The sequence below is a fragment of the Narcine bancroftii genome, chromosome 11, assembly GCF_036971445.1.
Source record: "Narcine bancroftii isolate sNarBan1 chromosome 11, sNarBan1.hap1, whole genome shotgun sequence".
Taxonomy (NCBI): domain Eukaryota; kingdom Metazoa; phylum Chordata; class Chondrichthyes; order Torpediniformes; family Narcinidae; genus Narcine; species Narcine bancroftii.
This window is the reverse complement of record NC_091479.1, coordinates 79513251-79526244: the sequence shown is the minus strand read 5'-3', so window position 1 is coordinate 79526244 and position 12994 is coordinate 79513251. Positions and strand designations below refer to the sequence as shown.

Sequence of the window (12994 nt, the reverse complement as noted above, 5' to 3'; positions counted from 1 at the left end):
TTTTAAAAATATATTATCTCCAGGCCAAGATATAACACTCTTCTATACCTAGCTTCTTGATCTCTGTTACTCCCCTCGCAGTTCACTGGGCTTCCACATCTTATGTCAACTGCAAATTTGGAAATTGTACCTGAGACACCCATCCAAGCCATAAATATATTTATTATGAAAAGCAGTGTCCCTGCAGAACTCCACAATGAAAAGCAGTGCCCCAACAAAAATCCCTGCAGAACCCTGCAATGTACTTGCATCCAGTCTGAGAAATATTTCACTTTTACACTTTTTTTCTGTTATTTCCCAATTTTCTTAACATGCTACCACTGCTCTTTTTGTATTTTTTTCCAATCTGGATTGAATTCTGTCCCTGATTATTGCTTTTATGACTTTCTCCATCACCGAGGTTTAAACTGACTGTCTTATCTCTACTATATTTACACATTTTCCAGTTCCATAACCACTAAATTTGAATCTATATGTTTGGAACATTATGACTAAGGCATATGCAATTTCCTCAATTACTTCTCTCAGGGACGTGGGATGCATCCCAACTGGACTAGGTAATTTAGTGCAATTAATAGATATAATCCTTTTAACAATTTTAGCCCATCTATGCATCGATTTTTGCTAATGAAGACTGATATAAAGAATGCATCTACAACTAGATGGCATAAATTTAAGGTGAGAATGGTAGAATTAAAAGGGGATCTGAGGGGCAACATTTTTGCCATATAGGGAGGTGTATATATGGAAGCTGCTGCTAAAGGAAGAGGTAGATGCAGATTAATTACAACATTTAAAAGCTATTTGGACAGGTACATTGATAGGAATGGTTTAAATGAATATGCACCAAGTGCAGGGAAATGCGACTAACTTAGATGGGCACAGAAATGCTAGAGGAACTCAACAGGTCTTGCAATGTCCATAGGAGGTACAGATAATATAACCTATGTTTCAGGCCTGAAATGTCCCTAATATATCTTTACCTTCTATGGAGACTTTGAGACCTGCTGAGTTCCTCCAGCATTTCTGTGCCCATCTGAGTTAGTCTCATTTCTGTTTTTTACTACAATCACAGCATCTACAGACTTTTGTGTTTCACCCCTAACTCAGATGGGCAACTTGATTGGCAGGGTCAAATTGGACCGAAGGCCCAGTTGCTGTCTGACTCTAAACATTAAAGAGCTAGGAGGTGCTGAAGTGTGTCTCTGTGAATTGCAGTCAATGAGCAACAATACAACTCCTGTCTTGAACTTGCATATCACAGAGGGACTAAAGAAATAGATGTCACCAACCAGCAATCAAATCTTAATATGCAACTTACATGCTCCATTCTGCTAGTGGTGAAAAGATAACAGGCATGGAAATTCAGCTGAACATCAAGACACCATGGTTACCAACAGCCTGATTCAACCTCAGAGAGAACCGTAGCTTATGCAATTTATGTTATGGGCCAATAATAATGGCTTAATATTTATTTGCATTATGATACACATGGAGAATGCTTCAAATGAAAATAGTAGCAGCCATCACATATGACTAATAGCTAAAGGCCTACTAAACATATCTGTTTGGGTATTTACTGTTAGCATCTTTTAATGAAATCTGACAAAAGTACATAAAGATACAGAGTACTGCTCGAGTGTCAGGGTTGAATAATCAAGCCACAGAGGTACCATTACAAGATTATGTAAATTGGAGTTCCGATTATGGGATAAATATGATCAAAACCGGTTAATCCTCTGGTTTATTAGAAGATAGATCAAATATCTGTTAAAACTGAAGAATCATTTGGGATATGCTGCAATTGTAAGTGGCAATGTCTTGAAGAATGCAACTGAGATGAGAAAACAAATTCAAAAGCAGGGAGGTAGTTGTAACAGTATACAGGAGCTTTATTTGACATGTGGAATAATGCATGCCCTTATGCCATCTAAACTACAAAACGATTACCAAGCACTGAAGCTAGTCTTAAGTTAATTCCATTTTCCTAGTGGTTTTCAAATTGCCCCCCAAACTCGCATTCCACCTTAAGCAATCCCTGTGCTGTAAGTGCTCTGTGATAAGGGGGTATGTGAGTGGGAAGGGAAGGTTGAGAACCACTGTTCTAAACCCAATTGTTACGAGGAAAATTGTCATCGGCCCATTTCCTTTGGAGTTATGAAATCATGCACATAACGAGTCAATTAGGGACGATTAAAACAGTAGTTTTCAAACCTTTTTCTTCCCACTCACAAACCACCTTAAGCCAACCCATTACTAATCACAGAGCACTTATGACATAGGGATTGCTTAAGGTGGAATGTGAGTTTATGGGGGCAGTTCTAACCCTTTCATATCCATGGACCAGTCCAAATTTTTTTCAGAAGTTGTAACTGTATAAGCCTCAATCTCTTCCTCTAGCAGTTCATTCCATATATGCACCACCCTGTATGGGAAGAGGTTCACCCACAGGTCCCGTCCATTTCCTCCTCATCTTAAACCTATGGCTTCCAGTTTTAGATTCTTCTACCATGTGGAAAAGACTGCTGTCTTACATTTCCAGTGATCTAGACTTAATCTTGACCCATCTAGAGAGCACACGTTCTCTCTGCAATGGCATGGATTTCCTCTGAGAGCTCCTACTTCCTCCCATATTCTGAAGATGTGAGCATTGGTAGGTTAATTGGCCACTGTAAATTGCCTCAATGTTTGGATGAGTGGAAAGTTAACTTGCTACTGTAGATTGCCCTCAATGTATGTGAGTGGTGGAATCGAGGGGAAGTTGATGAGAATGCAAGGAGTATAAAAATAGGATTTCTGTAGGATTGTTGCAAATAGAGAGTTGATGGTTGGTGTTGGCCCAATGACATGCTGATTCATGATGTCCGACACTGTTGAGTTGTCTAACAGCATTTATATACTAATGACTCCCACTTCAAGTGGGTAAGAAATCAGCAAGTAAGTGGGAAAATGGGAGACATATTTCACACTTCACTGTGTACAAGAAACAGAAGTTATTATTTTGACCTATAAATGGCAATCAATCATTTAGGGGCACATGGCTTAGGAAAATCAGATAGGAGTAGATAGGAGCTATCAGATGAAATACATAATAAAGAGATTTGAGTTATACATTTAAGAAGGAAAAAAAGGATAAATGAATTAATTATGAAACTAAAAGATGTGCATAAGCTTAAGATCCTATGTCTTTGAAGCACAAACAGAATAATTTAATAACTCTAAATAGAGTAAATCAACTTACTTTAAATAGATGCAATATTTTTAGTTTTATAAAGGGGCATAGAGATCAATAACAGAGGTAATGTTAAACATGAAAATTATTGGTTTGAATACCATTAGAAAAATGACATCCCCTGACAGGCATACTACTTTAAGATATTGATTTATATTGAGGAAGCTGGATTATTTTCATTGAAGCACAAATAGTAAGATTTGATGGAAGCTGTAATTAAGAGAAAATTATTTCCAGTAACCCAAGCTTGATTCAAAACTCCATCTGGCAGATTCATCTCAGTGACTGCAGGAGTTTCCATCAGGTGCTCTGGTTTCCTCCTACATTCCAAAGACATGCTGAATTGGTGGTAAAGTTGGGTTCTATAAATATTTCTGGTACAAGTCGGAGATAGCAAAATCAGGTAGATTTGATGAGCATATTCGAAAGAACATGTTACAAGGAAATAAATGGCAGAAATGATATTAACGAGAGAGCTAGCAAAGTCTCCATGGGTTTAAAGGCCTCCTACATTGCATGAAAAACATAAAAATGTTAAATACTGTATGTGAAAAGAACAATGAAAAGAGTTGGATTTTCTAATTACAGAGTTGTTAGAAAGCTATGAGTAGGATGTCTAATGAAAGCAGACAGCTTTTGATAAAGATCACCCAAGAATATTTGAAAAAAAGGAAAAAGAAATCAAACTGAATGGATACCTCTTTCAGAGATAGCTCAGGCACAATGGTCTGATCGCTTCCCTGTATTGCAACATTCTACTTTAACAATTATTAAGACAGCAAAAACTTGATACAGTTTCTGCTGCGTCTTTTCCTGGTCTGAGCAGCTGTCATTTTAGTTCCAAAAATAACATTCGGCATGATGCCTTTTACAATATTTCATGTAACACATTATACTATTGAGGCTCATCTTTCATAACAATATTTTCCAGGCATCTACCTTTTTTTAAAGTTTCCTTGAGTCACTCCTTAGCTGACAAAATAAGTCTCTGTCATTGGTGTCTTAAGATCAAAGCGATGACCACCATTTAAATTGCATTTATAATGGTTGTTTCAATGAACAAATTTAATCTTCAGCTGTTATTTTTTTCCCCAACTGGGTGTGATATATAGGGGTCAGTTACATACAATGGTATTTGTAGACATCATTAACATATATAAACAAGACTATACTTCAACCTGTTTGGCAGAAAGGACAAAGGACTCTTTTAGTATACTGGTTAAGTGACCTAACTCAGTTGTCTGCGAATATGTGTGGGCCACTATCATGTAAATGCCCTGAGATTGAAATGTTTATATTTTTATATATGTTTGTTTTATATATGTTTATTTATGATTATTCCAAACCATCAATAACAAATATTGACCATTTGATGGACTTCATCCTGGATTTTTACTCGGTCTCAAATAATTCCTTTTTTCTAACTAACCCACAGAAGTGTGCGGGGAGATACATATTTTCATCAGATTTCCTCAACTCTGAGCAAAATTATAACTGGTTAAAATTAGGTTTATATATACTGATGGAAACTGATATTTACCCTGCTTATTACCAGTATTGTCTATTTTGAAGTGCATGCAATGTAAATCCTGTTTCAAAGGGAGAAAACAATGATGAGACATTCAGTGGTGAATGATCGGAAAGCAGAATTGTCAAAAAATAGAGAGTTATGGGCGTGAGCCTGGGAAGAATTGGATTATTAAGTAGATTTACATAGGTCAGCACAACATCATGGGCCAAAGGGTCTATTTTGTGCTGTTGTGTTCCAAGCCACCCATTCTGTTAGCTCATTTTATCAATATCTGGAATACTCCCTCACAAATTGCTATTATGACACTAAACACCGATTTACCGACTCAAAATCTACAGTATTGGACAGTCTCGATAAATTGAATTAGATCCAATCTTGTTCCAGAAATTTTGAGAACATAAGAGTTAGGCCAATGCTACTAAAATTACCTCTAACTGAATGTTTTTTTTCCTGAAGTGAGCTCTAATCAAGGTACTGACTGTTAAGTTCCTAACAACCAACTTCTATTAATTCTCAATAATAAGGAACTCCAAGTTATTGGTCTTTCTGGATCTATTCAAAATTAAATTTGAAAGAACTTAAATGGGGAATGTATTACCAAAATCACCACCTTTATTATCCTTCATACAGGTCATCGTTTATTATTTGTTAGATAAAAGTAATAAAGTTTAGGGGAAAAAAAATTGTCAGCACTAGGTGACACGATTATGGGAGTCAAATTCCAAATGCCCATTTGTGCCAATATTTTCAATTATTAAAGCTCTTTATAATGACCAGAACTAAATTAAATAAACTTTCAAACCAATCCTTTCACAGTTCCATCTGCTATTTTGGAACTAATAATTAAAAACTTAGCCACAAATGAGGTGTTGGAGGATTGCTCATGTTGTTTAAAAAAGGCTCTAAAAGTAATTTGAAATTATAGACCAGGGAGCATGATGTCAGGTAAGTTATTGGATGGTGTTCTAAGAGATCAGATATACATGTATTTGGATGGACAGAGACTGATTTGGAATAGACAACATGGCTTGTGTGGGGTAGGTCATGTTTAACCAATCTCCAGGATGTTACTAAAAAAGTTGATGAAGGAAATTGTCTACATGGACTTTAGTAAGGCCTTTGACAAGGTCCCATAGGATTTTAGTCAGGAAGGTTCAATCACCCAGTGTTCATAGTGAAGTAATAAATTGGATTAAACATTGGCTTTATGGAGAAGCCAAAAAGTGATAGTGGATGATAGCCTCTCTGACTGAAGAGATGTGACCAGTGGTGTGCCTTAAGGATTGGTGCTGGGATCAAAGATCATTTGGAATGATAAGGAGGTAAAGTGGATCACCAGGTCTGCAGATGAGATGAAGATTGGAGGTGTAGTGAACAATGAGAAAGGTTTTCAAAGCTTTCAGAGGGATGTGGAGCAGATGGAAAACTGGGCTGCAAAATGGCTAATGGAATTAAATGCAGACATATGTGAGGTATTGCATAGGTAGGACATACACTGAAAATAGTAGGGCACTGAGAAGTTCGGTAGGACAGAGTGATCTGGGAATAGAGATTATATAATTCCCCAGAAATGGTGGCACAGGAAGACAGGGTCTTTTGGAACACTGGACTTCATAAATCAAAGCATTATGTTTTAGAGTAAAGTTGTATAAGACATTGGTGAGGCCCAATATGTAGTATTGTGTGCAGTTTTGGTCACTTAACTAGTGGAAGATTGAAAGAGTGCAGAGGAGATTTACAAGGGTGTTGCCAGAACTTAAAGAAATGAGTTACAGAGAAAGGCGAAACAGGTTAGGACTCAGAGCAGAGAAGAATGAGGGGAGATTTGATAAAGTATACAAAATTATGATGGGTTTAGATAGAGCATACCTGTAGATATAAATAGATAAATGTAAGCAGGCTTTTTCCACTGAGGTTAAGTAAGATTTAAAGAAAACTAGAGGCTATGGGTAAGAGTGAAAGGGGAAAAGTTGAGGAGGAACATTGGGGCAATTTCTTCAGAGAGTGGTTGGAGAGTGGAACAAGCTACCAGCTGAATTGTTAAATGCAGACTCAATTTTGACATTTAAGAAAAAGTTTGGACAGGTACACGGACTGGAGGGATGTGGACCAGGTGCAGGTCAGTGGGACTAGACAGAAAAATAGTTTTGGACAGACTTGAAGAGCTGAAAGGTGTGTTTCTGTGCAGTAATGTTCTATGGTTCCATGGTTCTAATTGGAACATAGAAGCCTGAGAGATGGTCATCTGAAGGTTGAAAAAAATTATGAGGATAGATAGCCAGAATCTCCCCCCCCCCCACCTCCCAGGACATAGGATTCTATAACTTGAGGCACAGATTTCAGGTGAGAAGGGAGAAATTTAAAGATCAAAAGGATAGGATCAAGAGGATGATGTACATCTGGACTGAGGTGGCAATAGAAGTGGTGGAAGCAGGCACAACTACAATGCTTAAAAGGCTTTTGGATAAGTACTTGGGTAAGAAAAGCATAGAGCGATAAGTGCCAGGAAGGCAAATAGGGACAGCATAGAAAGACATTATGGTCAGAATGGCTCTGATCAATACTTCAAAAAACAAACATTTCACCTGAGGAATCGCCTTGGTGTTCAGCCAAAATGTACTGTAAAAATCACAGCAAAATTATTTTCATCTGATGATATTCCAACTCATCTCCTTGGAAGAAGATTCCAAAAAAATGGCCAAGTAAATCAATGTTGTCAAACTGAATACTTATTTTAAAAAAGATCGTTTTTTTTTCTCTTGAAGTCATGAGCCATCAAATGTGATAAGGTAAACTGACTCTGTGCCAATGCTGTTCCAACTCAGCAGTTATGGATCAAAGATGATTATCCTTCCACTTGTTCTTTTCCTTTCAAGAAATTGCTTAAGCTTAGCGAACAACTCACTTGAACCTGATCCCAAAACTGAGTGAGATCAAACCTGCATCCCTTTCTAACCTAGTCAAAAGCATTAAATATATTGTTTAGTAATTCAATGCATTATTATAATGCCTGATGATCTTTTGTTTGTGTGAAACTATCTTTTGACAGGTTAAACTGTTAAAGGCTGGTTTTACTTTTAAACCTCGAATCAGTAAGATATAAAATTTTACTCCACATTCTCTATACGGTGAAGAAAATACAGTTAAAGAGTGCCTTCTTCCCTAAAAGATGACGCTTTCATTTTCTTTTAACACACTTTAAAACTGAGCGCGGTTTTCTTGTTCAATAAACCCTCTCAAGACATCGATCATTTTTCAAATTTTATGGAATGTGGAATTCATTGCCTCAGAGAGGCAGGTTCATTGAATCTATTTAAGAGGGAATTAGATATATTTCTTCAGTATAAGGGGTCAAGGAGAGAAGGCGGGGGACGGGGTACTGAACTTTAAGATCAGCCCGGAGCAGGCTGGAAGGGCCGAATGACCTCCTCCTGCTCCTATCTTCTCCAGTATGGAGGATGAGCACCCACCCCAGATGGGCAAGATCTATCCTGGCTATTCCCTTTGCCCCAAGAAGTTTGTCTCCTATGCCATCATTTTCAACTTTGGCTGAGGAGGAGGAGCAATCAGGTTCTTGCATCTCTCTAGACGACCCTAACTAAAACTACTCAAGGATCTGCCCACTCCAACCTGGGGAAATCTGCCAAGAAGCCACCGAAGCACAGCATTCCATTCCATAAACTATTTCGTGGCTCAGACAATGACATTGCACCTGCATTAGTTTTATTCAGAGGTTCCCCAGCGTTCGCTCCTCAGTTTCAACTGCATCTGAGAGGAGAGGGTCAAGCACGACCGAGGAGGTCCCTCGCCTGCCAGGACAGTAGCAGATCCTTGGCCCTGGAGATGATAACTCCGGCTGAGACCTGTGCACGTTTCAACCTCCCCACCAACTCCATGTCAACGCCATGCTCTTGGCCCACAGCGGAGTGCGGGTCGCCCGCAGCCCTGCTCCGTTGACCGCGAATGCGCGCCTCGGCCGGCAGGGATTCCCGCGCAAAGCCGCCGTGGCCCTCGGCCCGCTCGGGGCCCAGTCCAGTCGGGCCGTGCGACGTGTCACTCCAGCCCGGGATCGCAACCGCCTTCACCCGCCCCCCAACCCCCCCCCCCCCCCCCCCCGCGCCCACGCCGAATTGGCCGCCGCGGCCCCCGGCCGACCCAGGCGCCAGCTCCCCGGCCGATCTCACCTTGTTGCTGGGAACCGAGCGCAGACGCTTGAAGATCGAGACAATGTCCTGCTTGGCCGGATTCGACATCTTGCAGCGAGGCTGAGCGGCGGCGGCGGCGGCGGCTGGAGACGTCACACTTCCGGCCCGGGGAGGAGGGACGTGGAGCGGCCGCTGATCCTGGCGGACGCGGGCGCCGGCCCCCAGGGCGCAAAGAGCCGGCCACGAAAACCGAGCCGCTGCACACGGAACGGCGGCACTAGAGACTGAACGGCCGTCAGCGACGGCGAGGCACTGAGGACAGAGACCTCTGGCATCACCCTCTCGGGGACGGCCAGGCATTGAGGACAGAGACCCCTGGCATCACCCTCTCGGGGACGGCCAGGCACTGAGGACAGAGACCCCTGGCATCACCCTCTCGGGGACGGCCAGGCACTGAGGACAGAGACCCCTGGCATCACCCTCTTGGGGACGGCCAGGCACTGAGGACAGAGACCCCTGGCATCACCCTCTTGGGGACGGCCAGGCACTGAGGACAGAGACCCCTGGCATCACCCTCTCGGGGACGGCCAGGCACTGAGGACTGAGACCCCTGGCATCACCCTCTCGGGGACGGCCAGGCACTGAGGACAGAGACCCCTGGCATCACCCTCTCGGGGACGGCCAGGCACTGAGGACAGAGACCCCTGGCATCACCCTCTCGGGGACGGCCAGGCACTGAGGACAGAGACCTCTGGCATCACCCTCTCGGGGACGGCCAGGCACTGAGGACAGAGACCTCTGGCATCACCCTCTCGGGGACGGCCAGGCACTGAGGACAGAGACCCCTGGCATCACCCTCTTGGGGATGGCCAGGCACTGAGGACAGAGACCTCTGGCATCACCCTCTCGGGGACGGCCAGGCACTGAGGACAGAGACCTCTGGCATCACCCTCTCGGGGACGGCCAGGCACTGAGGACAGAGACCCCTGGCATCACCCTCTCGGGGACGGCCAGGCACTGAGGACAGAGACCCCTGGCATCACCCTCTCGGGGACGGCCAGGCACTGAGGACAGAGACCCCTGGCATCACCCTCTCGGGGACGGCCAGGCACTGAGGACAGAGACCCCTGGCATCACCCTCTCGGGGACGGCCAGGCACTGAGGACAGAGACCCCTGGCATCACCCTCTCGGGGACGGCCAGGCACTGAGGACAGAGACCCCTGGCATCACCCTCTCGGGGACGGCCAGGCACTGAGGACAGAGACCCCTGGCATCACCCTCTTGGGGACGGCCAGGCACTGAGGACAGAGACCCCTGGCATCACCCTCTCGGGGACGGCCAGGCACTGAGGACAGAGACCCCTGGCATCACCCTCTCGGGGACGGCCAGGCACTGAGGACAGAGACCCCTGGCATCACCCTCTCGGGGACGGCCAGGCACTGAGGACAGAGACCCCTGGCATCACCCTCTTGGGGATGGCCAGGCACTGAGGACAGAGACCCCTGGCATCACCCTCTCGGGGACGGCCAGGCACTGAGGACAGAGACCCCTGGCATCACCCTCTCGGGGACGGCCAGGCACTGAGGACAGAGACCCCTGGCATCACCCTCTTGGGGACGGCCAGGCACTGAGAACAGAGACGACTGGCATCACCCTCTCGGGGACGGCCAGGCACTGAGGACAGAGACCCCTGGCATCACCCTCTCGGGGACGGCCAGGCACTGAGGACAGAGACCCCTGGCATCACCCTCTCGGGGATGGCCAGGCACTGAGGACAGAGACCCCTGGCATCACCCTCTCGGGGATGGCCAGGCACTGAGGACAGAGACCCCTGGCATCACTCTCTCGGGGACGGCCAGGCACTGAGGACAGAGACCCCTGGCATCACCCTCTCGGGGACGGCCAGGCACTGAGGACTGAGACCCCTGGCATCACCCTCTCGGGGACGGCCAGGCACTGAGGACAGAGACCCCTGGCATCACCCTCTCGGGGACGGCCAGGCACTGAGGACAGAGACCCCTGGCATCACCCTCTCGGGGACGGCCAGGCACTGAGGACAGAGACCCCTGGCATCACCCTCTCGGGGACGGCCAGGCACTGAGGACAGAGACCCCTGGCATCACTCTCTCGGGGACGGCCAGGCACTGAGGACAGAGACCCCTGGCATCACCCTCTCGGGGACGGCCAGGCACTGAGGACAGAGACCCCTGGCATCACTCTCTCGGGGACGGCCAGGCACTGAGGACAGAGACCCCTGGCATCACCCTCTCGGGGATGGCCAGGCACTGAGGACAGAGACCCCTGGCATTACCCTCTCATGGACGTCCAGGCACTGAGAACAGAGACCCCCAGTATCAACCTTCTCAGGGACAGCCAGGTACTTTTGGGTGTATATGAATTTTAAGCTGCTGGTCTTGAAAATCACCGTAACTTTCCTATCATGTATCTTTTTTTAAAAGATATAACATATTTTGTAATTTCCTGACCACTTAAAGCATTCAAAACCGTGGAGTGCACCATGTCATTTAAATTCATTTTCTCCATTTACACTTGGACAGCACTCTGTTGATCTTGATGCAGTCAGTGACAAACATGGCGAAAGATTTCACCATGACATTGAGACCATGGAAAAGCAGTATCAGGGAAACTAGAATCCATTAATGCTGGCTATTGCTGGACATTGACATGAGAGGCATCTGATGCTGAGTTCAAATGAAAATCAGCGGTAAAATATTTTTTTCATTTGAACTAACGCAATGTATCAGTATCATTGTATGATTAAACCTGCTAAATTCAATAAATGTTCATTTAATGTTTCTTCAACTTCCTACATGGTAAAACAAATCTGAAATTATCTTTGTATTCAGTTTGAAGTCTATTGTAATCACAATTTTTTTTCCCGCGGAAACAAACCCTTTGAAAAAAAATTGTCCATTGTAATCTCTGTCCTGTTGCTGATGGAGTGTTTGGAAATAGAATTATTGATGCCATATTGACAAAATATAAATATTGTAGAATGTAATAATATAACTTAGGGTGAAAGATTAGTGTCCTGTATTCATAAACCCTTACCTAAAAGGATGCAAGTCCCCTTGATAACAAAATCAATTTCATCTGACATTCTTGTAACCACATTTCATAATCCCATTTAAAGTAGGGTTCTGAAAATTTCACAACTGGCATTAATCATTAAAATGATATGATCAAAATAAAATGGAGCCCAGTAATACTCTCTCCAAATGATAGGTGGAAAACGTTTGCCAAAATGTATTTAATAAAATTAATTGCACAACTGACTAATATCTCTCGTGGCATGACTAACACCTCTCTCTCATGAATCATAATCAAGGTATGCAAATTACTAACTGAATACATTAGCTATGAAAACTCCTTCCTGACTGAGAATCAATAAATGTTGGTCAATTAATTTGCAGCCAGGCTACACCTCATTGGAATCACTTGTGTATCTCTCATATATACTCATTTTAACTCCTGAATAACACAAACTTCTTTTCATAATTGAGTCCATTTTGTGGTCTTTTGTACACCACGATCTTCAATTTTTCTTTAGTAATGTGGTAGTCCACAAAAATCAAAATCCTCAAAGCTGTTCACAATGACCTTGTGATCTCAGCAAATGTTGGGAAGACACAGCAAAGCAGGCAGCATCTGTGGAAGCAGTCAACCTTTCTGTCTGAACCCTTTGTTTCATTGAAGGCTTTGGGATCTGAAATTTTGATCATCAATTAAAATCTAGTAATCTTTACTCATGAATGTGTTGCCAAGTTTGGCTCCAAAGCAATCTATATATTTGTTGATGGCACCATCATTCTGGCAGAATAACTGGGAATGATGAGACAGAATATAGGATACAGATTGTGAATCTGGTTGTGTGATCCCAAAATAACAATCTTGCTCTCAATGTCACCAGATTATGGAGGTTATTGCAGATTTAAGGAAGGGGAGGCATTGCAACCTCTTTTGGAAACAAGTGGCCAGGAACACAGGTTGCAGAAAGTTGCAAGCATGACTGTCCATCACAGGCACTAACTTCCCATCGATTGAAAACATCTACATCTATGCAG

The 12994-nt window shown here is 43.7% G+C and overlaps 1 protein-coding gene across 5 annotated transcripts in view; it reads right to left on the bottom strand.

Annotated features, from left to right (window-relative positions):
* The window catches only part of arfgap2 (ADP-ribosylation factor GTPase activating protein 2), a 45331-nt gene extending 36162 nt beyond the window's left edge, over positions 1–9169 (bottom strand). For 3 of the 5 annotated variants that reach the window (XM_069903628.1, XM_069903629.1, XM_069903632.1), the window contains exon 1: positions 8948–9168. In XM_069903628.1, the coding sequence (XP_069759729.1) occupies positions 8948–9016 (69 nt within the window). In that variant the 5' untranslated portion in view covers positions 9017–9168. Of the gene's footprint in view, positions 1–8947 lie in introns of all 5 variants that reach the window. The other 2 variants (XM_069903631.1, XM_069903627.1) reach the window with 2 other exon arrangements.
* Positions 9170–12994: the final 3825 nt, after the last annotated feature.